This window comes from Schistocerca cancellata, chromosome 1 (genome assembly GCF_023864275.1).
Source record: "Schistocerca cancellata isolate TAMUIC-IGC-003103 chromosome 1, iqSchCanc2.1, whole genome shotgun sequence".
Lineage (NCBI taxonomy): Eukaryota > Metazoa > Arthropoda > Insecta > Orthoptera > Acrididae > Schistocerca > Schistocerca cancellata.
Genome location: NC_064626.1, coordinates 1,172,052,553 through 1,172,080,067, shown reverse-complemented (window position 1 = coordinate 1,172,080,067; position 27,515 = coordinate 1,172,052,553). Strand labels below are relative to the sequence as shown.

The following is a 27,515-nucleotide window of genomic DNA, read 5'->3' as shown; positions in this document are numbered from 1 at the left end:
AATAGAGATTCCGAGATCAAGAAACTCGACGACGATCGTGAGAGCGGTGTGCTGACCACGTGACCTTCCACAGTGGATCCGATGACGCTTTTGGCAGAGAATGACAGGGCGGCCGGTCAGGAGCGATTGGCCCGTCTATGTTCGGAACGCAGAACTCTACTTTACTTACGTTTGATATTGAAAATAAATCTTGTTATTGTATTACCATTGGCAATCACAGAATATCCAAAATTTAATACAGATTACGACAGTCATACAATTAGATAATTATATGAATGTTATCAGCAAAATGTCTTTGGCATCTACTAAGAAAGTACTGTGTACTATGTGTTTCAGGAGGAATAGTAGACAGTTTAGAGGGTGGTAGTACGGACTAATCCCAATGAAACATTCCATATGACAGGTGTCCAAATTTTATTGGTTAGAGAGATAAGTTTTCATTTCGTGTGTTGCTACTACAGTTTTTATTTGTCGTCTGTCAGTTTAGTTTTCAAGTTGAAGTCATGTTCGAGTGTGCATAACTGAGTTTTTCGACAACGATTGTGATTTTGATAGCGTTGCAAGTCATTGATTCTATCTTAGAATCTGTACTTGCAACATATTATATGCGACAATGTAGGATAAACAGTGTATAAGAAGACGTAATTGTGTTGTTCTATGCATAAAAAATTTCTGTATGAAACACATTAATTCTGACTGCAAAAGATTAACGGAATACAAAATACTGACTTAATCTTCTTGATATCAGTCGGTAAGGAGAGAAAAAAAATGCTACTATGTTGTGTGGGTGGTGCTATACAACAGCAAATATTGAATAGTGAAATTTAAGATTTTCCCGGCAAATCAAATGTTGGAAGAGATCTAGGGATTGCAGCCGGCGGTCGTAAACTTCACTCCACGATATTTCGACGGGACTTTTCAATAGCACACCTGAAGATGACTCGCAGGTGCCGTGTCGAAACATCGGGGGGGGGGGGGGGAGGGGGTTAAGTGTTTAAGGTGACCGGCTGCAATCCCTGAATCTCTTCGATCAAACATTGAATTATTGACGTAAACTGAGTTAACAATAGTAATGGGATAGCGATATGCACGTAAACAAATGGCGGTAATATTGCATAAACTCGGCACAAAAGGGCAGACCATTGGTGGAAATGCCGATTGTACGCAGGTGATTCATGCGGCAAGGTTTCCGACGTGGTTGTGGCCGCACATAGGGAATTAAGAGACTTTGAACGCGGAGTGGTACTTGGAGCTAGACGCATGGCATGTTCCATTTCGAAAATCTTTAGCGAGTTCAGTATTCTGAGATCCACAGGGTGATTTCGATAATTCTATTGTATATCGTTTAAGCATGCCACATTTATTTAAAAATAACTGATGTGCCTGTATGGTATTTTTACACGGATTTTGTAAGGCACTCACTGCAGCTGGTTGTAGAGTGTACGATTTCCTAACCGCAGAGTGCCTGATTCAGAAGTGTTTACTCGTGTCTTCACTATACTGCGTGCGAGTGTTCGACCTGAACGAGCAAATGAACAGGGTGTAGAAGAAGTAAAATAAGTTATTCTGTTGACAGACAGGCACACGCAGAATTTCTCCATGTATCGATGTTCGACAAATATGGGTACGGCGGACATTGCACGAAGACGGCTCTTTCCTTTTGATTTACAGCGAATTCAACACCCTCGATAAGATGATGAAGGTATAAGAAACGAATTCTGTCATTTGCTAATTGCAAATCCCTGAGTCGTCCCCTTAATGCTGGTTACAGAAGAAAGCGCTTTCACTCGTGGCGGTATCAATGACACTCGAAACTCACATCGGAGGTAGGACGAAAACACACATGCCTCTGTAGAGACAAGCTTTCGAGACCGCTCCTCTGTAAATGTGTGGTGTGGGATGACATCCAGTCAGTTGATTTGGCCTCTTATGTTACCACATCGTCCTATACGGTCCCGTTACATCGAATATCTTGAAAACGAACTTCCAGTATTACTGGAAAAGGTTCCTCTGGCTACAAGGACGTTCTTTCAACATGACGGGGCTCCTGCACGTTGGCTACCAATGACGCCTGACCTTGCGGCTTTGGATTTTTACCTGTGGGAACGGCTACAAAGTAAAGTCTACAAACAAAAAGTAAACGCTAGAGACGAAAAATTCCTCTCTTATTATTGATGGTTAGATTTATATGTAGTGCTGCTCTCGTAAAAGAACGCCTAGACGACCTCAAAAGAGCTACACGTGATGTTGTCAAGAGAATTCGAAAGTACATTGAAGTCAGAAGTGGCATTTACGAAAACCTACTTTGAACGAAATCATTTCCCAGAACTTAAAATCTGTGATTATTTGTTAGAGTTACATTCTCTGTGACCAATAAAAATCTGAAACATATTTTATGGAATATTATATCCGAATTACTCTACATTTTCACGTTGTAAAACATTTAGTGCTCATCTTGAAACGCCTTGTGTGAAATGCCGGTTATGGTCATGAGCTCAAAAATCAAATGGTTCAAATGGCTCTAAGCACTATGGGACTTAACATCTGAGGTCATCAGTCCAAATCTAACTGACCTAGGGACATCACACACATGCATGCCCGAGGCAGAATTCGAACCTGCAACGGTAGCAACAGCGCGATTCCAGACTGAAGCGTCTAGACCGTTCGGCCACAGCGGCCGGCTGGGCATGAGCGCAGGCAACAAATAAATGAAAATTACACTCTATTGGGCATCTTACACAGAGGTGACGAAAGTCATGGGATATCTCATAATATTGTGTCGGTACTCCTTTTGCCCTGCGTAGTGCATCAACTCAACGAGGCATGGGCTCAACAAGTCGCTGGAAGTCCTCTGCAGAAATATTGATCCTTGCTGCCTCTATAGCCGTCCATAATTGGGAAAGTGCTGCCGGTGCAGGACTTTGTGCACGGACTGACCTCTGCATTAAGTCCCATAAATGTTCGATGGGATTCATGTCGCACGATCTGCGCGGCCAAACCAGTCGTTCGAATTGTTCAGAATGTTTTTCAAACCAGTCGTGTACAATTTTGGCACGGTGATTTGGTGCTTTGTCATCCATAAAAATTCCATTGTTATTCGGCAACATGATGTTCATGAATGGCTGCAAATGGTCTCCAGGTAGCTGAAGATAATCATTTACAATCAATTATCGGTTCAGTTGGAGCACAGCTGCCAGGGAATTTCAAGTAAACAAATCCCACACCATTAAGGGGCCACCACCAGTTTGCACAGTGCGTTGTTGAGTACTTGGATCCATGGCTTCGTGGGGTCTGTGTCACACTCGATGTCTACCATCAGCTCTTACCAATGAAATCGGGTCTTATCTGACCAGACCACAGTATTGTAGTCATCTAGGGTCTAACAGATGTTGTCACGAGCCCAGAGAGGCGCTGCAGACGATTTCGTGCTGTTAGCAAAGGCACTCGCATCGATTGTCTGCTGTCATAGCTCATTAACGACAAATTTCGCCATACCGTCCTAACGGATGCTTTTGTCGTACATCCCAAATTGGTTTCTACGGTTATTTCACCCAGTGATGCTTGTCTGTTAGCACTGACAACTATACCCAAACGTCGTTGCTCTCGGTCGTTCAGTGAAAGTTGTCAGCCACTGCGTTGTCCGTGGTGAGGAGTAATGCCTGGATTCTGGTATCCTTGGCACACTCGTAGCACTGTGGATCTCAGGATATTGAATTCCCTAACAGTTTCCAAAATGGAACGTCCGATGCTCCTACCTCCAATTACCATTCCGAGGTTCGAAGTCTGTTGATTCCAGTCGTGCGGCTACAATCACTTCGGAAGCCTTTTCACATGAATCGCCTGAGTATAATCGCAGCTTCACCAATGGACTGCCCTTTTATATCTTGTGTACGGAATACTACTGTCATCTGTACATGTACATATCGCTATCCAATAACTTTCGTCAACTCAGTGTACGTCAATAATTCAATATTTGTTCGAAGAGATTTCAGGATTACAGCCGATCGTCGTAAACTTCACTATATTTCGACTGGACACTTGCCAGTCATCTTCAGGTGAGTCATCGAAGAGTCCTGTCGAAGTATCGTGGAGTGTAGTTTACGACGACCGGCTGCAATCCCGAAATCTCCTCGAACATTTAACTCGCAGGGTAAATTTTAAATTTCACAATTCAATATTTGCCAGTTGCAGAGCACCACATCCACAACGTAGTTTCTTCTGAGCGTCAAATAATGTACTTCTTGAAGAGGCACCTTCTACACCACGTCATAGCATTTTTTCTGTCCGCTTGGGTATGTATTTCGTATTCCAATAATCGTTTGAACAGCCAGAATTAACTTGTTACAAACGGATACTTTTTCGCACAGAGCGACACAATTACGTTTTCTTACACATTGTTTACTCTACATTTTCCCATTTGACGTGATGCAAGTACAGGTTCTTGCAACACTAACAAAACGAAGAATATACTGAGTCTTTGAGACTGCACAAATCTTAAACTTAAATTTTAATTTTCTTTGCGGTTTTCGTACTTGCATCCTTTTGCCAGAGCTTTTGTGTAATATAATTCCCTCTCATCCCTCCACTTAATGGGGTCCTTTTTAAATGCCTATATTTTTAATGAGCATAAATGTATCTAGTAATTGATTTGAAAAGTACATTGCACAGCACAATTAAGGGATTACTTTTTCGAATCCGTTTAATTGTCTCCCACTGCGACACAGAAGTATGAAATTCGGCTCAAAGGGACCTACAAGCTTCCTGCGGAATGGTGCTCAAGCTTTGCGCACTGTGACGTCATCCTCGGGCTCGGCGACACTTCAGACAGTAAGCTGTCAATACAAGCGAAAAAACGGTCAGAGCTCAGAAGTCCATGTGAGGTGTAAAGTGGATTAATCATGTCACACTGGCACTGAATTTCGCCAGAACTCCGAACAATGCGACCGTGAGCGTGACACACAGTGGGAAATGTCGTCACACCCTCTCTTACCCATATTTCACCTCTTCTTTTACACATCTGTGATGGAGCTCAGTATTGTTATGCCCAGCGTTGAAATGACACGGTTTTCTGATGGGTGGCCGAGGACAGCGTATCATACACACCGCCATACAGGCTGCACATGAAACCACCACTTCCCTTTGGGTGCTGATTGCCACACATTCCGCAGCTGAAAACAACAGGGTGCGAAATAGAAGGGCTGGAAAAGCGTAAACACTTTTTGCTGGTTCGGATCGGGTTCAGATTTCATCGAATGGTTTTGAACGGCTTCTAATGGTTCTTCTGTGTACGCCAGAGCAAAAATTGTAGTCGCACTTGACTTACATCTACATCTACATCTACATCCATAGTCCGCAAGCCACCTGACGGTGTGTGGCGGAGGGTACCTTGAGTACCTCTATCGGTTCTCCCGTCTATTCCAGTCTCGTATTGTTCGTGGTAAGAAGGATTGTCGGTATGCCTCTGTGTGGGCTGTAATCTCTCTGATTTTATCCTCATGGTCTCTTCGCGAGATATACGTAGGAGGGTGCAATTTAGTGCTTGACTCCTCGGTGAAGGTATGTTCTCGAAACTTCAACAAAAGCCCGTACCGAGCTACTGAGCGTCTCTCCTGCAGAGTCTTCCACTGGAGTTGATCTCCGTAACGCTTTCGCGGTTACTAAATGATCCTGTAACGAAGCGCGCTGCTCTCCATGGGATCTTCTCTATCTCTTCTATCAACCTTATCTGGTACGGATCCCACACTGCTGAGCAGTATTCAAGCAGTGGGCGAACAAGCGTACTGTAACCTACTTCCTATGTTTTCGGATTGCATTTCCTTAGGATTCTTCCAATGAATTTCAGTCTGGCATCCGCTTTACCGACGATCAACTTTATATGATCATTCTATTTTAAATCACTCCTAATACGTACTCCCAGATAATTTATGGAATTAACTGCTTCCAGTTGCTGACTTGCTATATTGTAGCTAAATGATAAAGGGTCTTTCTTTCTATGTATTCGCAGCACATTACACTTGTCTACATTGAGATTCAATTTCCATTCCCTGCACCATGCGTCAATTCGCTGCAGATTCTCCTGCATTTCAGTACAATTTTCCATTGTTACAACCTCTCTATATACCACAGCATGATCCGCAAAAAGCCTCAGTGAACTTCCGATGTCATCCACCAGGTCATTTATGTATGTTGTGAATAGCAAAGGTCCTACGACACTCCCCTGCGGCACACCTGAACTCACTCTTACTTCGGAAGACTTCTCTCCATTGAGAATGACATGCTGCGTTCTGTTATCTAGGAACTCTTCAGTCCAATCACACAATTGGTCTGATAGTCAATATGCTCTTACTTTGTTCATTAAACGACTGTGGGGAACTGTATCGAAAGTCTTGCGGAAGTCAAGAAACACGGCATCTATCTGGGAACCCGTGTCTATGGCCCTCTTGAGTCTCGTGGACGAATAGCGCGAGCTGGGTTTCACACGATCGTCTTTTTCGAAACCCAGGCTGATTCCTACAGAGTAGATTTACAGTCTTCAGAAAAGTCATTATACTCGAATATAATACGTGTTCCAAAATTCTACAACTGATCGACGTTAGAGATATAGGTCTACAGTTCTGCACACCTGTTCGACGTCCCTTCTTGAAAACGGGGATGACCTGTGACCTTTTCCAATCGTTTGGAACGCTCTTCTAGAGACCTACGGTACACCGCTGCAAGAAGGGGGGCAAGTTCCTTCGCGTACTCTGTGTAAAATCGATCTGGTATCCCATCAGGTCTAGCGGCCTTTCCTCTTCTGAGCGATTTTAATTGTTTCTCTATCCCTCTGTCGTCTATTTCGATATATCCAATGGGATTGATGGCCTGCTATTTAGTTTGAGAAGCGTTCAGTCGTCCACAGGATGTAAGAAGTATCAAATGTTGTCAAGAACGTTGTTCCCTTGTTCTCGCACTGCAAACTGTTATTTCCCACCGTGAAATGTGTTAAATCAATTCTCCAATGGAAGAAGTGGTTTCGTTGACGTTCTTTATGTCACCCCCTAAAGAGTATTCGTCTAGATTCTGAACTGCGGTGTGTCTGAAATGCTTTCCTCGGCCATCCATTCGAAAACCGCGTCATTTCAACACTGGACGTCACGGTTCTGACCTCCATCATAGAAGTGCCAAAAGAAGAGCTTAAATATGCGTAGGAGGGGGCGTAACAACCTTTCTCATCGTGTGACATGATCACGGTGATGTTGGGCAGGATTGCGATGAAATTCGGTGCCAATGTGACGTCATTAACTCACATTACTGTTCACATGATCTCAAATGGAATGATCAGATTCCACAAGTAACAGGTAACGTGAACTCTAGATTGCGGTTTATTGGTAGAATCCTGAAGCGATTCAGTCCTTCAACAAAGGAAATAGCTTACAGTACTTAGTTTGTCCAGTCTTGGAGTAGTGTTCGTCTGTGTGGGACCCTTACCAGTTGGGTCTGATTCAAGAGATTCAGGAGGTCCAAAGAAGAGCGGCAAGATTCGTGACTGGTACATTCAGCCATCGCGAGAGTGCTACAAGTCTCCTAGAAAGTTTGAAGTGGGACACTATTGCAGATAGACGGCGCGCTAAACAGAAGGGGCTGCTCACTACATTCCGAAATCCGATCTTCACCGAGGATGTGGAGCATCTATTATTACCATCAACTTTCAAATCTCGTAATGATCACCATTCAAAGATAAGGGAAATTAGAGCTCGTACTGAGGCGTTCAGACAGTCCTTTTTCCCTCGCGCCATCCGCGAGTGGAATAGAGGGAGGTAAATATGACTTTGGCGCGAATTGTGCCCTCTGCCACACACCGCTTGGTGGCTAGCGGAGTATATATGTAGATGTAGATGTAGACATGAACTTCTGAGCTCTGGCATTTTTCTCGCACGTGTCGCTACCGAGGGTGACGTCACAAGGCGCCACGTTTTTGCACCATAACAGAGGTAGATTTCAGGCACCTTTCAATCAAATTTAATACTTCTGCGTAGCAGTGGGAGGCGATTACAGGGTTTCGAAAAAAGTACCATTTAATGTGTCGCACAGCGTAGATTCGATTTTAGGAGATTCTTCGATCAATCCCTTTATCTATTAATGAAGAGGGTTCAAATGGCTCTGAGCACTATGGGACTTAACTTCTGAGGTCCTCAGTCCCCTAGAACTTAAAACTACTAAACCTAACTAACCTAAGGGCATCACACACATCCATGTCCGAGGCAGGATTCGAACGTGCGACCGTGGCGGTCGCGCTTTTCCAGACTGTAGCGCCTAGAACCGCTCGGCCACCCTGGTCGGCTTACTGAAGAGGGCTAACTATGTTTTTCTCTTAGAGCATGCTAATTTCTAACTGCTTTATCCTTTAATACAATTGTACGTTCTCTTATATTAAATCTATTCCATCCTCTGTCTTATTTACATTCACAAACGAATAAGAGATAAATAGGATCAAAACATAAATTCATTTATAACCGCCACCAGTGCCCCAGTATTTTTTTACAACAAAGAAATAAAAACTTCAACTTTTTCCTTCATTTAGCACTCAGTTAGAGCCATTGAGAAGCCCCAGTTAAGACGACTGCAATAGCAGCCACGAAAGCGTATTGCCCTCAGATTTTGAGTTCTATGACATACAAAACCAATCTCTGAAGGTGCTTAAACAATTTTTGAAGAACATCCAATCATCTTCGGTGTAGGTGCAATTCAAAGAAATTAAAGATGTACATTTTCTGAATGAAGTAGAGTGCAGACTATCCAGGTGTTCAGCGAGGAAAAGTCGATTGTCCGCTCTGTTTCACCAACAAGACTTTGTGCTATCTTCATGTGTATATTAATTAGCATGATTTGAACCACTGACTTCCCGGATGAGAGTCCAGTCTGTTAACTACTGGGCCATTTCGCTCGGTTCAATGAATGCGGTTACACGTCTAAACCATTTTGATATTTTAGAATAAAAGTCTCTTCAGGCAGCTGAAATTCACGAGATACTCATGATTTTTAGCTTGAACATTTGGTCCTGACGAAAACGGTCCTTTGCAAGACTGCATCGCGACAGAGCCCAAATAACCCTGTGTGCAACATTTCAGTGTGGCACCTGGACATCTACTTAGGAAATATAGTGGTTGGTCTGAATATTTTGCACGAAACTGCGAGAAGTGGACGTGACGCAACCAATGTCGCCCGAGAATTGTGGTGACCGCAACGGAAACGGAGAAACGCGACGAAAAGCGGCGGGGGGCGCCAGCAGACCGCGGCAACTGCAGCAAAAACTGGCGCCAGAGAGAGTGGCGGCCAGCGGGCAGAGAAACCCCACCGCGGAGGAGAGGCTGCGCTGCTTCTGTTCTTTGTTCTCAGTCATGCCATTCGTGTTCCGGTGAATGCCAACGGTTCAGCACCCGTTCGAATGTGGAAGTATGTTTTACTAATTGATCGTATTGATCGTATTGAAAGTTGAGGTTATATTCCAAACTGTTTGTAAATGCACTGAATGGTTGAATTTCGCAGGCAGTCACTGAATGTAACGCCGGTTGTCAGCTTCTGAGGAGTATGCGGAGCATTCCTCTCAGTACAGTCCTGGCAGAAATAGTTTCCTTACGGCTCACACTGAAATCGACGGCGATCTGACTGCGTTTATAAAAATTATAACCAATGCTGACAGGTCGCTGATAACAGCCACAAGATGCTAACTGAACTTCTACATTACATTACGCATTTCGGGCATAGCCCATCATCAGATGATCAAAATACAAGATGAACGACAATACACAATTGAACTGTGTAATCTCTGATACGCTGTGTGTCTTACACCGGTTATTATCAGCTCAAGTTCAAAGTCGCGATGTGCTACTCGCCTCTCTGTAACACACTAATCGGATGTCCTGTATACTCTCGCGACATAAGCCACGTCTAGCGTCATATAATGCACATCTATGTGACCGGCAAAGTACCCACAGACTTCAAGAAGAATGTAATAATATCACCGAACTATCAGTTTTATAAGCCACGGATGCAAGATACTAACTAGAATTACTTTCAAAAGCATGGATCAGTTTATATTCCGAACAAATGCGAATACACGCTGGGTAGTACTGTCCCTACGATTTATCTTTGAAGATAGGTTACGGGAACGCAAACCTAAGTTTACAGAACATGTAGAATTTTGACAATGACAACTGGAATACTCTCTTTGAAATTCTGAAGGTAGCAGGGGCAAAATACAAGGAGTGAAAACATATACAGGGTGTTACAAAAAGGTACGGCTAAACTTTCAGGAAACATTTCTCATACACAAAGAAGGAAAATATGTTATGTGGACATGTGTCCGGAAACTCTTAATTTCCATGTTAGAGCTCATTTTATTACTTCTCTTCAAATCACATTAATCATGGAATGGAAACACACAGCAACAGAACGTACCAGCGTGACTTCAAACACTTTGTTACAGGAAATGTTCAAAATGTCCTCCGTTAGCGAGGATACATGCATCCACCCTCCGTTGCATGGAATCCCTGATGCGCTGATGCAGCCCTGGAGAATGGCGTATTGTATCACAGCCGTCCACAATACGAGCACGAAGAGTCTCTACATTTGGTACCGGGGTTGCGTAGACAAGAGCTTTCAAATGCCCCCATAAATTAAAGTCAAGAGGGTTGAGGTCAGGAGAGCGTGGAGGCCATGGAATTGGTCCGCCTCTACCAATCCATCGGTCACCCATTCAAGTGCCAGCCAAGCCCCACAGCACTTAACTTCGTTAATCTGACAGGGCCTGGTGTTACCATTGCGGCAAGATCGTTGGCTGTGTGAAATGTACCTATAGATCCTCGAACGCCATGCACTAGGCCTCGCTTTCCGCATCCGCTTTCAAAAACTGTTCAAATGTGTGTGAAATCTTATGGGACTTAACTGCTAAGGTCATCAGTCCCTAAGCTTACATACTACTACATTATCCTAAGGACAAACACACACACCCATGCCCCAGGGAGGACTCGAACCTCCGACGGAGTTGTCATTATTTTGCGGGAAGAATGGTAGACGATGTTGTGTTGGCAGAAGAGCCAACACCGTGTTACGAGAGGAGGCCGAAATGCACGCGTTTTAGCTCACGCAGGCTGGCGTGAGGGGGGGAAGAACTATACTGACGTGAGCTCTGGAACATGACAAGGAATTAGAATTCAGAAAGCGGACATAATTAGTTTGATACTTAACTTTAATCCATTAATGATGAACGTCGCTCTTGACGGTACATGATTCACAATATTATCTGTTCTGAAAACATTCGTAGTAACTGAATATGGCGCCTTGCTAGGTCGTAGCAAATGACGTAGCTGAAGGCTATGCTAAACTGTCGTCTCTGCAAATGAGAGCGTATGTAGTCAGTGAACCACCGATAGCAAAGTCGGCTGTACAACTGGGGCGAGTGCTAGGAAGTCTCTCTAGACTAGACCTGCCCTGTGGCGACGCTCGGTCTGCAATCACTGATAGTGGCGACACGCGGGTCCGACGTATACTAACGGACCGCGGTCGATTTAGAGGCTACCACCTAGCAAGTATGGTGTCTGGCAGTGACACCACACACGATTCCCCGGAAAAATGCAGAACCTGTACCTATTCATTCCGAGACGGCTGGAAGCTGTTTGGGATGCCAACGGCTTTCGTCCACCGTATTAGGCATGACAATGTGTTTGTGATGTTTCCATATTTTTACCCACCCCTCTGTTGATGCCGTCTTTGACCCTGCTGATAGACCGCCCTGCTCTGCCTTCCAGGCGGTGCTGGCGCTGTGGCTGCCGGCGGCGCCGGCTCGCCACTACGCCGTCAGCGACGACGCGGCCGCCTCGCAGGAGGACGACGCTCCGTCTCCGGCGCGCCCCGACTACTCGCGCTACTTTGCTTCCGCCGCGGCGCCTGGCCTGGCCGTTCTGGCGCCCGCAGACCCACAGCAAAAGGACGCCGCCGCCGACTCGGCGGGCTTCGTGCGGCCGCTGGACTTCTCGGCGCTGTTCGCCGCCGCCTCCGACGCCGCCCCCGGCTCTGCCGCGCTGCTGCAGCTGCAGCCGCAGGGACTGGCGCTCGCCAGCCCAGGCTCCCACATCTTCGGCCTCCAGGATGCCACCGGCGCCGCCTCCAACAGCAACGGCACCGCCGGCTTCACCAGCGACCAGGTGCGCCACACTTCGTCCTTTAAGGGTGGTAGGACGTCAAACGGGCCGACTTGGAGCAGGAGAGGCATCTCAGGACATTTTAATTTCCACTATCTATACTTTTACAAATAAATTCATAAAACATTGGCAGCATCGCCAGGCAGGATTCAGGATTCACACCCATTGCAGTGGACGTTCGAAAACATAACAAAATAAATTTTTTTTAATTTGAGAAATTTCATCATTTTTTCACTTACTAATGGCTGCATTTGTTGCTATAGGTACACTTTTCTTCATAAGTAAGAGAGATTCTTCGATGAATTTTGCACAGGTGTATGAAACTCTAGAATTTATTTAATTTATGAAAAAAACGAATGAACTGTTATATTTTAAACTTCATGTTTAGAAAAAACACAAATTTAATAGTTAATTACCTCAATTTTTACCACAGTTTTTAATAGATTTGGAAAATTCTAGAATTTCATACACCTTTAAGTATGGTTTGTATGCTGTGCAAAATTCATCGAAGAATCTCTCTTGCTTGTGAAGAAAACAAATGCTGCCATTAGTAAGTGAAAAAAATGATGAAATTTCACATGTAAAGAAAATTATTACGTTACGTTTTCGAACTTCCACTGCTATGAGTGTGAATTCTGAATCCTTCCTGGTCATGCTGACATAGTTTTATGAATTTATTTGTAAAAGGATAAACAGTGGAAATTAAAATGTCCTGTGGTGCCTCTCCTACTCCAACTCGGTCCGCTTGACGTCCTACCCGTCTTAACACTTTGTCTTTCACTCAGTAATACAAGCTGAGGAAAATAAACTGAGTCGGGAAATATTTCGTGAACCTTAAGACAGATTACCCACCTTACGTCATCCGCACGTAGGCCAAATAACGTAATTAGGTCGCCTGTCTTAAGACTGAAAACCGAACAGAAGAAAATCGAAGCATTTGAGATGTGGTGCCACAGACGAATGTTGAAAATTGAGTGGATTGATAAGGAAGGGAATGAAGAAGGGACAGGATGATAAGACATCTGTTAAGACATTAGGGAATGACTTCCATGGTACTATACGGAGCTATAGAGAGCAAAAACTGAAATGGAAGACATAGATTGGAATACATCCAGCAAATAATTGAGGCCTTGGGTTGCAAGTGCTGCTCTGAGATGAAGAGGTTCGCACAGGAGAGGAAGCCGTGGCGGGTCGCATCAAACCAGTCAGAAGACTGGTGACACACACACACACACACACACACACACACACACACACACACACACACACACACACACAAAGATGTCCTTACGGCTCACGAGATATTTTCTGAGACAGTTTAACACTGAGCAAAACGAAACCCGGTGATTTTCCCAGATGCGACACCCAAGTGTGAAATTTAGCTTTAAGGTGCCTACAACCCTCCTCTGTAATGATGCAAAAGCGTGGAACCCCGTTACGTCGTCCCCGTGCTTGTCGATGCTGCATACAGCAAAGTGTCAACACATCCAACTGAACACGATGCGCGGGTTCCTACAGTTACTTGAGTAATGATAATCGTCACCAACTGGAGTTTTCTAATCCAACGACGTTTATTCACAACATGCTATCAGTTTCGACACCAAAAAGCGTCATCTTCAGGCCCCTGCATATGGAAACATATGCAGGTAGAAAAGTACCAGAGTACAGACAACAAATATTACAGTTTGTGAGCAAAACGAGGATAAATCATGGCATAAAATTATGTAATAAAAATGAACTATTGTTTTCCATACAAAACAAAATTTAGCATCTGATTTAATTGCTTAATTTTTTTAATCGAGTACTCTCATACTCCAATGACGTAATGTGCCTGAGGGAAGCGCACTCGTACAACGAATTATAACAGAAAACAATGTTACCAACATTAGTAGTTTCATGTCCAGTTCATTTTCCGGAATTAGTAGAAACATTGGTGACTTGTTTCGTTATTACTTTGGGGACAGTGCATTTAGGGTCTTTTGCTTATACAAATGATACATCGGCTATGCCAGTGTGGTCATGGACCTTAGGGATATGAATGGGTTGTTGTACCGTCACATGCACTTGTTTATATTTATTTGTGACTTCAACACTTTTCGTGTACTAGGTTTTAGACCATGTTTTACTTTGTTTCTATATTAGAGGTCATTAGAGCATATGTTATTGCTTCGGTGGGTTTGCATTATCAAATGAACATTTATTCATTAGGTTTTTGTTCCATGTCTTTACTTCAGTCATTTGATGTTACGTTATTAGTTTCTTTCGCTTTTTTTACCATCCATATTTGTAGGTGTTCCAGTTAGGGATATTCATGACTCTGACTGCTTTGCTGGTGTAATTCGTTGTATGTGTAGGTTCCTCTTGGGTACATTACGTCACTGGAGTACGTGATCAGCAAAGTAGTTACAAAATTTTATTGTAATCAAATAGGAAACTTACAAGAACATCATTTGTCGACATAGTCTTTTTGCGTTTCAACGCACTTGGTCCATCGTTGTACAAGTTTCCTGATGCCCTCATAAAAGAAGGTTCTCGGTTGGGCTGCGAGCCAAGAATGCACCGCTTCTTTCACTGCTTCGTCCGAGGCACATCGACGGCCCCTTAATGCCTGTTTGAATGCACCAATGAGGTGATAGTCAGAAAGGGCAAGATCGGGACTATATGGAGGATGTTCCAAATCTGAGTTTCTGGAGCGTTTCAGCAGTGTGGGCAGCACTGTGTGAAAGGGCATTGTCGTGCAACAACAGAACACTTTTGACAGCAACCCTCGGCGTTTGCTTCGAATTGCAGGCTTCAGCTTGTCAGTAAGCATTTCACTGTAACTTACACTGTTTATTGTTGTGCCCCTTTCCCCATAATGTTCCCGCACTGGACTTTGTGCGTCCCCCCCCCCCCCCAAAAAAACGTAAGCATCAGTTTTCCGCGGACGGTTTGATTTTGAACTTTTCCTTGCACGGCGAATTTGGATATTTCCATTCCATACTCTGCCGTTTACCCTCCGGCTCGTAATGATGGATCCATGTTTCGTCACTAGTAATGATCCTGTCTAAGAAGTTGTCCCCTTCGTGACCATAGCGATCCAAATGTTTTTTGCAGATTTTTTGCGCGTTTGTTTATGCAACTGTGTGAGTTGTTTTGGGACCCATCTTGCACAAACTTTATGAAACCCAAGTTTGTTGTGGATGATTTCGTAGGCGGAACCGTGACTAATTATCAGATGATGTGCCACTTCGTAAGTAGTTAATTGTCTGTCTAAGAGAATCATTTCACGTGAACGCTCAATGATTTCTTCATTTGTGGCGTTAAACGGTCGTCCGGCTCCTTCATCGTGCGTAACAGTTGTGCGACCATTTCGGAATTTTTCAATCGATTCGTAGACACTCTGTTGTGGCAAAACACTGTTCCCGTACTGTATCGAAAGTCTTCGATGAATTTCGGCTCTGGCACACCTTCCGACCACAAAAAAAAAAACGGATCACTGAACATTGCTCTTCTTTGGTGCAAATAGACAGCGGAGCAGCCATGATTAACAGCATGGCAGCGATAGCGAAACTAACCTAGCAGCGTAAAAATTGCAAAGATATAACAATAAATAAACAAAGCATGCGTCATCAACGTAAAACGACAGTACTATCAAAATAAACCAAAATATAGCTAAATTGCGGGTAATAATTGACTTACCTTCGTAATTTAAATGTTTTGTATGGATAACGACAGTATATTTTTATTATATAATTTTCTGATGTGATTTATCCCCATATTAATCACCTCCTGCGGTTTTGGTTGAACTGCACTTTCATTGTTTAATGTCATCTTTTGTGCATTTCCACATACAGGGGCTTTTTGGCGCCAAAACTGGTAACATGTTTTGGAATGGTTCAAATGGCTCTGAGCACTATGGGACTTAACATCTGTGGTCATCAGTCCCCTAGAACTTAGAACTACTTAAACCTAACTAACCTAAGGGCATCACACACACCCATGCCCGAGGCAGGATTCGAACCTGCGACCGTAGCGGTCACGCGGTTCCAGACTGAAGCTCCTAGAACTGCACGGCCACACCGGCCGGCTCATGTTTTGTACAATGGACGTTAGTTTCAATAATCATTATTCAAGTACATCACGTCTCGCTACTGTCCCACTGTCCTCAATGGATTACTGAAGACTTACAGTTAAGAGACGACACACTGCTGTCGTAGTGCCTCGTTGCAGACATGCGGGGTTTGAGGGTTGTCGAAGGAGTTGCCCACCCACAGGCGCCTAGGAATCAGAAAAAGAGCGTTTCTCAACATAGCTACATTTTTAAGGTGCTAAACAAAAGTGTGTGGGTGTCACCATGGGTGTTGCTGAACTAGATGTTATTAGGGGGGCCCTTTGATGTTTTATTCATGTATGTGTCAATGTCACACTCCTCCATGATCACACCACAGAATGGTACGAAACAAGAGTGCTGGAAAGGCATACACAAACTTAAGCTGTCAGTTGGTTTTATACAGTCCCTAGTGGCACGACCCTGTATATCAGAACAAAAATTGCCGTCGCACTACACTCCAAAGGGCTGGGAACCTATTTAGTGAGGTTCTTAGTGAAGGGTTGAATCATCTGCAGGGGTTGTTGGCCATGGCAAAGGTCAAGAATGTTGTTCTTGTTCCACACTGCCCAGCACATTGCCTTTTTCGACGGGAATCAATGACCCAAGGGAAGATGTCGTTTCAGTACGCTGTTTACCCCACCTCCTGAGGCTTTTTTGTTTCAGTTCTGAATGGCAGTGTTTCTGAAATGTTTTCTCGACTGTCTAGAACAACACAGTGTGATTTCAACACTGGACATCACGATTCTGACTTCCATTCCTGCTGAGTCAAGAGAAAGGGTGTGAGATGTTGGCAAGGAGGAGAAGTGAAGACTTTGCCATTGTGTGACACGTCAAATGTGACACTGAGTATAATTGTGATGGAATTTTGTGGCAATGTCACAGCGTTATCCTACCTACCACGAACTTCTGAGATGTCGACATTTAGCTGTTTCAAGCGTCACCAAACAGGAGGTTGGAGTCGCGGGGCACCACGCATTTGCACCAGTACAGAGCAAACTTTCAGTTACCTAGTCCTTCGTCCCAAAGCGGAAAAATGGCGGTTTTTCAAGATACTGATCATTTAATTCTTATGTGCGATGTATTTTGACCACCCAAGAGATGGACATTCACGAGCAAGGTTTGTGCATGTAATTTATCAGCGCTATGCCAGACAAGCCATCTGGTTACAGATAGCGCTAGTCTTGGAAAGCCCGAGTGGGTCGCTAGTTAAATATAAAAAATGATTCTCAAATTCAAGAAATATGGGCAGAGAAAGTCAGAATCTCAGCAAGTCATCTCGAAATATTAATACTTTTTCAAAGCTACACTGTGTATACAACATCATAAAAAGCTAAAGAAGCCCCTCAGTGACTGGTACAGACATTAGTTGTGCGAGCTGATCATAAGACGACACCGAGCGGAAAATCACTTTGTCCTGGCAATTCGTGAACGCGAGAGAGTTCTTCCTCGGCATTCGTGATCCGGCGGACGGGTTTCATAATAGTGGTTTAGAGAATTATCGGAAAGCACAGGTGGCTACTTTCTATCACGATGGTGTTGGAAATTTGGTATAACGCTCCGACAAATGACTAAGTCGGAGCGACGACTGTGTAGAGAAGTACTTGGAAGGTACTTGATTTTCACTGTGCTTTCCATTTCGCGACCGATCCGAACAATCCTCGTATATTAGTGCAGTAAGGGTGGCGCTTTGTCGGAATATAGTACATGTTCCGGTTTCCCTACGGACACAGTTCTGCTGCGGCACGGAAAACATGTGCATCACAGTGTGTGAGTGAAATGGCGCAGCAACTAGAAACGTACTCCAGAGTTGAAATAGGCGGAACAATTCCATTCTTGAAGGCAAAACGTCTAAATTGCCCACACACTGACGGTGAAATTCTGATGGTTTATGAACCCAATGCTGTGTCGCGTCCAGCTGTATTGACATGGTGCCAACAAAAGACGTGGGTGATTCTGATCGCGGCCACAGACGACAGTGTCCAGGCAACCGAGGAAATGATTCGCGGTAATCGCGACGGTGAGGATGTTCACGCACTAGTTCTCGAAGACCCCGCGACCAAGGAGCGGATTTCTGTCGTCGAGTAACTGAACGACTGGTGGAATTTACAAATTGTTGTTTACAGAAATTTGATGACTTTGTTGAAAAATAGTATCATGTACATGAGTTCCTTTCAAGTGTAGTGCAACATTCAATAAAAGTTGCTTGACCTGCTGCAGTAATCAGTAACTGATGGGCCAAATGAGACCGAACGACCACCGTGTCATCCTCCGCTTATGGTGTCATTGGATGCGGTATGGAGGAGGGTCGGGCCAGCACACAGCTCTCATGGATGTTGTCACTTTTCTTGATGTTGGAGTCATTACTTGTCAATCAAGTAGATCCCCAGTTGACAACACAATGTTGAGTGCACCCCCGTTCCAGTCCTTCCACCTAGCACAAGTCCTCGGTAGTGCTGGGAATCGAATAGGCGTCCCCCGCATACCAGTCAGATAGGCTGACCGCTGAGCTACGGAGTGCTGTTTATATTTTGGTGTACAGCGTGACCGACAACTGAAGAGGTAAGAGGTGCTTTTTGGTGCGGTGTGCAGGTCCGCTTCCCGTCGCTGTTCGACGCTGCGGGCTCCGCGTCGGAGGCGGGCTTCCGCCCCCAGGACTTCCTAGCGTCAGCAGCCGCCCCCGGGGGCGGCGCGCAGCCTCTGGCCGCCGCCTCGCCCTCGCAGGATGCGTACTCGCCGTCGCTGGCTAAGCTGCAGCGCGACTACAGCCTGCGGCCCACGCACTACGACGCCGCCATCCGTGCCGCCGCAGCCGCCTCCGCCCCCGCTTCGGCCCCCGCCGCCGCCCCCGCCACGGGCTCTGTGCCGCGGCCGGCGGCGCTGCTGCTGGAAGAGCGGCCCAAGCCGTACACCGGCTACCGCGCCGCCCCCGCCGCCTCCGGCGCGGCGGCCGCCGCCTCCGGTGACGCGGCCGGTACGGGCCTGCGCGCCGCCGCCGTCGAGCTGCTGCCCGGAGCTCCGGTCGCCTTAGCCCAGACCCGCCCCAGGCCGTACGTGGGATACCGCGCCGCCCCCGAGGTGGAAGGCATCGTCGCTGCAGCCCCGTCTGGCAACTACTACAGACCCGCCCAAGCCACCAAGGTGAGGCTAATTCTACGTCCACAACTACACAAGGCGATTCAGCTGCTCCAACCGATCGGTTTTATGCAATCTGCAACGCCTCCAAAAAGAACGCGTAATATTTTCATATTCCCTGGGCCTTTTTTGTAGAGAACTTAATACATTTAAATTTTGTACTGGAGGCCATGGTTTTCGAGTTATTAAAGAAAAAATGCCTTTGAAGGTCACTTTTGTACGTTTTTATTAAATTATTCGAGAACTATGGCCTCTAGCGGAAACATATGCCAGTACAAAATTGGACTACATTAAATTTCCTATAAAAAGGTCCTGTCAATATTTTTCTGTAGGAGTAACAGTTTGGGCGTAGCGAGCGACAGAGCATGAAAATCTTGCCCCTGGTGTTTGCAGGCGTTGCTGGTTGCATAAATCCCAGAGATAGGGGCAACTCAATGAACCTACATGTACAGGGTGAATTAGCAAGTCAAGGTTTCAAATTTACTAACTCGTACCATGTTCAGAAAACGGAAAAACTGGTAGAACGGGACTCAGCGAAGATTAGTTTCGGTTTCAGAAAAATTTAGAGACATGGGAGGTAATAGTCACTCTATGATCTATGAAGATACGTTAAGGAAAGGCAGAGCTATGTTCGTATGCATTTCTAAGTTTAGAGAATACTTTTAACAATGTTGACTGGGCTATTCGAATATCTGAAAATTTCGGGGATAAAATACAAGTAGCGAAAGTTCATTTACAGCTTATACGGTGGCTCTGAGCACTATGGGACTTAACATCTGAGGTCATCAGTCCACTAGATCTTAGAACTACTTAAACCTAACTAACCTAAGGACATCACACACATCCATGCCCGAGGCAGGATTCGAACCTGCGACCGTAGTGGTCGTGCGGTTCCAGACTGAAGCCCCTAGAACCGCTCGGCCACACCGGCCGGTGGAGTGAGTCAGGGTTGTAACCTACCTCTGGTGTTATTCAGTCTCAACATTGAGCAAGCAGTTTAGGGAACTGAAGTAGAAATCTGGGAAGGAAATTAACGTTCAGGCAGAAGAAATAAACGTTTCGGCGAAATGGTTAGCGTCTTGAAAAGAGGTATAAGATAAACATCAACAATAGTAAAATCTATTTAATATTAATATTTATCTTTTATATAATTTTATGTAATTTATTATGTGAATGTTTAATATCTACAGCTCATGAACGGTCCATATTGCATTGTTAAGTCTCTGTGAACGTCTGGTTAGGTGTAAAGAGATGGGCTGAGAGCCCTTATCTTGCCAGGTAAAATAAATGCATAAATAAATGCACAGGGCGAAACAGGGTTCTACTGACAATCTGTCAGTGGTTGTTCACGAATACTTTCTAAGAATTTTGGCATCAGGGACCCATGGTCTCTGGCGGCTCTTTACTGAGTAGTAAAGCAATTATGGTTTATTTAGTTTGTTACTCAAACTCCTTTGTTTCAGTGAAGATTTTTCAGAACAGCAAAACGCATGTAATATATAATGACCAGAACGTAAAACTGAATGCAAAGCTGAAGGCAACGAATTTACTCTTTGAACCACAGTGGTTTCTGCCGCAAGCCAACTTTTTATTCATTTTGCTTAGAAGTACCAATACCTGTAGGATGAAGCAGTAACTTCGGTGGTTTCAAGCTAAAGACTCTGGTATTTCAAAACAAAATCAATGGAATGATGGATTGCGGCAGAAACTACTGGGGCTCAAAGGGCTAACGAGGACATTACTGTCGTCCACAACATGTGCCCTGAGCGAACGGAAAAAAGACACGCAGCGCACACCACTGAAATTTGCACTGTTGTGCACTATTTTCAGTGCAATGTAGATAGAAAACTAACTGGGGCACGAAATCAAACGAAACGCAGCAAGTTGGTATCGTGCAACAAGAGACCGAGGGTCCCTTTTATCAAAAGTACTCAGAAAGTATCCCATAGCAACCTCTTAAAGAGTTTTTCGGTGGAGTTCTGGTTCAACCCGTCTAAATGTTATTCGCCTGGAAGGTTCAAATTCTCGTTCTGAATGCCTTCGAAGATTCTTCTAGCATACCTATGAAGTCAGGAAGCCTTACGTCTTGTAAACAGAACAGCAGCTTGAAAAAATACACTATCGCATTACATTCCAGCTTTCGTGCTACCAGTCATTAAGATATCCCTGGCGCAAGGCAGGGGTCAGTTTGTTGGGCAAGGCCTCCAAGGTTTAGTCCTCCCCATAGGACGAAAGTGATCCTAATCCTGCATAGTGAACAATTGTGGTGTTGAGACCAACTATCACATAGGCGACTTCTGGGAAAAGTCGTGCTTTCAGAAAGTTGTAGACAGTGTGTTTGGAGGGTACTGAGACTTGCCTGGCTGATTTTTTCATTGAGGTAAAAATATGAGGAGTTGCCATGACGTCACAAACTTGAAGTCGACCCAAGTGAAGATCGACAATGTTAGCTACCCCAAGACATTCGCTTCTGGTCGTTTTATTCCGTGTAGTCGTGAAGTGTTTTGATAAAAAATGCCGGGTTGAGTCGCTTACGGGTGTACTAATCGTTCTGATTGTAATCTATAGTTCAAACAAATCACATTTCATTCGTAAGTGGACTTATTTAAGCGCTATTTTCTTGTATATACTTGAAATTCTGATGCACTGTAAAGTTTTACAGTATGGTTTTATTTCTGTGATTTGACCTTACATTTCCTATTCTTGTTAACTTCAACATTTAAAATTTGCATTTGACTTGAAAATGCAACGAATACAAATAGGTGCGTCTAAACTATCAATCATTACTTTTGGAGTTCTGGCTTTATCAATTATCGACACAAACGCAATGAAAGTGAATAGAAGTGGATTACGAAAGCACGATTTCCGTAGCACATACTTCTCTTCTCGTTAATTCGAAGTGTATAAACAAAAAGGAATTACAGTACTGGGGCCAGAAGCGTCATATTTTCGTGTCGTATTACTGTATCGAATACGCATTTAAGACTAGAAAAACGTTTGAACTTGCGTTCCTTATGCTGCGTTGTTCACTAAAACAGTATAACATTTACTATATAAAATAAATGTCGCGTCCACAAGACAGAAATAACGAACAAGAAGCAATTGTAAACACTCGTCTTCTAACGTTTTGGGGGAACCAAGATGGCGGCAGGCCACGCCCACTGGCTTCAAAACAATTTACAGCGTAAGTCTGTAGCGCTGTCTCCACTTATTCTACCTCCATGGTTTTTGTTTTTTGCAGCGGGAGCAGCCGCAGTACTACAGCGGCAGCAGCTACGAGGCTGCGCGCGCCCCTGGCGGCGACCCGGCGGACTACGAACGCCTGGCCAGCTTCAAGGCGTCCATCGTGCCCTACCAGAAGCCGTCCAAGGCGGAGGCGGAGGCCAGCGAGCCGCGCCCCGGAAAATCCTCCTACCCCGGCACGCCCACCGCCGGCTACAACGGAAAGTACCTCAAGGTGCGTCCCCCACTACTCTCTTAAACTACGAAACTGTCATGTGATAAATGGCTGCTGACCCACTCTTTCAAACTCTTGATCCAAACAGGATGTAAACCCCTCGGGCGCCTGATGTCGGGCAATTCACCTTATTTCCTCCATCCTATTTACGCGATACGTGGTCAACAATCCCTTCCCCCCTTTCTCTACTCGCTCTGGACATTTACTTACAATACTGACCACTGGACAAATATATTATACTAGAACTGACATGTGATTACATTTTCAGCAATTTGGGTGCATAGATCCTGAGAATTCAGTACCCAGAACAACCACCTCTGGCCGTAATAACGGCCTTGAGCCGCCTGGGCATTGAGTCAAACAGAGCTTGGATGGCGTGTACGGGTACAGCTGCCCATGCAGCTTCAACACGATACCACAGCTCATCAAGAGTAGTGACTGGCGTATTGTGACGAGCCAGTTGCTCGGCAACCATTGACCAGACGTTTTCAATTGGTGAGAGATCTGGAGAATGTTCTGGTCAGGACAGCGGTCTAACATTTTCTGTATCCAGAAAGGCGCGTACAGGACCTGCAACATGCGGTCGTGCATTATCCTGCTGAAATGTGGGGTTTCGCAGGGATCGAATGAAGGGTAGAGCCACGGGTGGTAACATATCTGAAATGTAACGTCCACTGTTCAGAGTGTCGTCAATGCGAACAAGAGGTGACCGAGACGTGTAACCAATAGCACCCCATACCATCACGCCGGGTGATACGCCAGTCTGGCGATGACGAATACACGCTTCCAATGTGCGTTCACCGCGATGTCGCCAAACACGGATGCGACCATCATGATGCTTTAAACAGAACCTGGATTCGTCCGAGAAAATGACTTTTTGCCATTCGTGCACTCAGGTTCGTCGTTGAGTACACCATCGCAGGCGCTCCTGTCTGATGCAGCGTCAAGGGTAACCGCAGCCATGGTCTCCGAGCTGATAGTCCTTGCTGCTGCAACGTCGTTGAATTGTTCGTGCAGATGGTTGTTGTCTTGCGAACGTCCCCATCTGTTGGGAACGAGATGTGACTACACGATCCGTTACAGCCATGCGAATAAGATGCCTGTCATCTCGACTGCTAGTGATACGAGGCAGTTGCGATCCAGCACGGCGTTCCGTATTACCCTCCTGAACCCACCGATTACATATTCTGCTAACAGTCATTAGATCTCGACGAACGCGAGCAGCAATGTCGCGATACGATAAACCGCAATCGCGATAGGCTACAATCCTACCTTTATCAAAGTCGGAAACGTGATGGTATGCATTTCTCCTCCTTACACGAGGCATCACAACAACGTTTCACCAGGCAACGCCGGTCAACTGCTGTTCGGTTGGATACTTTCCTCATGTCAACACGTTGTAGGTATGGCCACCGGCGCCAACCTTGTGTGAATGCTCTGAAAAGCTAATCATTTGCATATCACAGCATCTTCTTCCTGACGGTTAAATTTCGCGTCTGTAGCACGTCATCTTTGTGGTGTAGCAATTTTAATGGCCAGTAGTGTATATCTGCAAAGCCTTCACGAACGTGATTTGGGACTCCCCATCGTTTCATTCTCAATCTCCAAATCTGAAGTTCCATCGTGACTATGCCGGCCCATCCCTTCAACTCTACCTGTACACGATCGCACTATTTCTTCCAGTGAAAGCTCTATTTAATGTAGGTGTGTGCGCTTATCTTTGGAAGATTAAAACTGTGTTCCGAACTGGGACTAGAATATTGGACCTTTCCCTTTCGAGTGCAGATGTTCTGCTTACTAATCTATCAACACACCAATCACCACATGCCCAATTCAAAGGTCCTACGTCCGAATCCCAATCCGTCACACAGTTTTAATCTGCCAGGAAGTTTCTTTATGAGTTAAGAATCTGATGAGCTAAGAATCTGATGAGTTAAGAATCTGATGCTGGGGAAGTTTTGGATAGATGTGGCATAAGGGTCTGTCATAGCAAGTGCTTTATTCATTGGCTCTACCATTGTCGATCATTGTGGACTGAAGTTTTGAATTACTTCGGACGAACATAATTTTCCTCTGTTAGTGGTCACTAGTAAACGCTGGATTTCCTTAATATGAGAACATCTACGTACACAAACTGCAAGTACCCGTATGGTGAACAGCAGCCCATTCTTCACGGAGTGCTGCACTGAGGAGAGTTATCGATGTCGGCCGGTGAGGCCTGGCACGAAGTCGGCGTTCCAAAACATCCCAAAGGTGTTCTATAGGATTCAGGTCAGGATTCTGTGCAGGCCAGTCCATTACAAGGATGTTACTGTTGTGTAACCACTCCGCCACAGGCCGTGCATTATGAACAGGTAGTCGATCGTGTTGAAAGATGCGATCGCCATCCCCGAATTTCTCTTCAACTGTGGGAAGTAAGAAGATCCTTAAAACATGAATGTAGGCCTGTGCTGTGATAGTGTCACGCAAAACAACAAGGGGTGCAAGCCCCCTCCATGAAAAACAAGACCTCACCAGCACACCACCGCCTCCGAATTTTACTGTTGGCAATACGCACGCTGGCAGATGACGTTCATACCCACACCCCGCCGTTAGATCGCCATATTGTGCACCGTGATTCGTCACTCCACATAACATTTTTCCACTGTTCAATCGTTCAATGTTTATGCTCCTTACACCAAGCGAGGCGTCGTTTGTTATTTACCGGCGTGATGTGTGGCTTTTGAGCAGCCGCTCGATCCCGATATCCAAGTTTTGCTCACCTTTCACCTAATTGTCATAGTACTTGCAGTGGATCCTGATTCAGATTGGAATTCCTGTGTGATGATCTGGATAGATGTCTGCCTATTATACATTACGACCCTCTTCAACTGTCGGCGGTCTCTGTCAGTCAACAGACGAGGTCGCCTATACTTTTCTGTGCTGTACGTGTCCCTTCACATTTCCAATTCACTATCACATTGGAAACAGTGGACCTAGGAATGTTTAGGAGTGTGAAAATCTCACGTACAGACGTATGACGCAAGAGACACCCAGTCACCTGACAACGTTCGAAGTCCGCGGAACGCCCCATTCTGCTCTCTCACAATGTCTAATGACTACCTAGGTCTCTCATGTGTAATACCTGGCAGTAGGTGGCAGCACAATGCACCTAATATGAAAAAGTATGCTTTTGGGGTGTCCGGATACTTTTGATCACATAGTGTATGTTCCTCTGTGTCTAGGCGTGTGTTTCATTGTGAGTGATACTGAACTTTGTTTTGTGAACTATAAGTTTTAATCTGATGATGCCGGTAGTCGATAGGTCGTAATAAACAATGAATAAATACACGGCGGACAAAATCAAACTGCCTCGGAAAAATATTTCCTCGTATCATAAAATCCAACAATTGAAGCCCACAATCCACGCTAGCACCATTGAAATTGCATTTGATGTAAATGAGGTACCTTGAAATAGGCAACTTCACTAACACGTGTGCTCTGGGTGCAGACGTAAGTCGGCTTGCCTGTCTTAAGGCAAATGAGATACTTTCCAGGCCACTTTTATTTGGCTCACAATGTATTATGCTGTCAACGCCACTTTATTAGCAAAACTTCATAATAATTAGAGATTCATTTAGGTAACTTATTTTATAAGACAGCCTTTCTTTTCTACGCACCACTCGCAAGTGGAAGAGGGATGGGTAGGGGTGGGGGTGAGGAGAGGATGATAATGATACTAAAAGCATCCTCCAACAAACATCAAATGGTAGCTCATGGAGTACGGATGTAAATGTACAGGAGTATTTAGGTGGTCATTACATCAAATGAAATTTCAATGGTGCTAACGTTGACTGTGGGCTTCAATTGTTGGATTTTATGATATGAGGAATTTTTAGGTGGTTGAGTGAAAGATGGGGGAAAAGAATTTCGATTGGGATAAGGGAGAGTCGGGTTGGGTTAGAGAAGCACCCCTAGATGTTAGTCCCGTGGAGTTTACTTAGCAGTGCTCCGAACTGATCTCTGTCTCAGTCCCTTTACTCACAGCGATGGTTTGCCTGGGTGTCGAGGAGGTAGAAGCCATTTATGCTGGGTATCTGAAGAGACTTTTTTTAGAATCCACGGATTCATAAATACTGGTCTCTTTCCCAGCCTGAGAAAGCTGACGCCGGGCGCTACCACGACGACGGCTACGAGACGGCGGCCGCAGCGGCTGACAAGGCGGTCGGAGGCTACAAGGGCAGCAACTACAAGGAGGCCGCGTACGAGGAGGTGGCGGCTGTGGCCAAGGAGGGCAAGGCGGCCGGCGGCGGCGGCTCCGGCGAGGGCGGCAAGAAGTGCAAGAAGGTACGTGCAGTACTGCTGTGCGGCTCGAGGTCCGTACCAGATAGGACTCACGGAGTAAATCGAGATAGTTCGTAGAAGAGCAGCACGTTTTATATAACTGAGAAATAGGGGAGAGAGTGTCACGGACATACAGTGAAGAGCGAAAACAACTGGTACACCTGGGGAGTTTGGTGGCCAGCGGAAGACCAACTGTGTGATTGGATTGAAGAGTTCCTACATAACAGAACGCAGCATGTCATTCTCAATGGAGAGAAGTCTTCCGAAGTAAGAGTGATTTCGGGTGTGCAGCAGGGGAGTCTCGTAGGACCGTTGCTATTCAGAATACATA

At 45.1% G+C, this 27,515-nt stretch overlaps 1 protein-coding gene across 1 annotated transcript in view; it reads left to right on the top strand.

The window, feature by feature from the left end:
* The window catches only part of LOC126140239 (uncharacterized), an 80,336-nt gene that overhangs the window by 21,178 nt on the left and 31,643 nt on the right, over positions 1-27,515 (top strand). The window contains exons 2-5 of the mRNA XM_049915233.1: positions 11,787-12,182; positions 18,862-19,410; positions 22,646-22,861; positions 26,993-27,187. Coding sequence (XP_049771190.1) covers positions 11,787-12,182; positions 18,862-19,410; positions 22,646-22,861; positions 26,993-27,187 — 1,356 coding nt within the window. The remainder of the gene's footprint in view (positions 1-11,786; positions 12,183-18,861; positions 19,411-22,645; positions 22,862-26,992; positions 27,188-27,515) is intronic.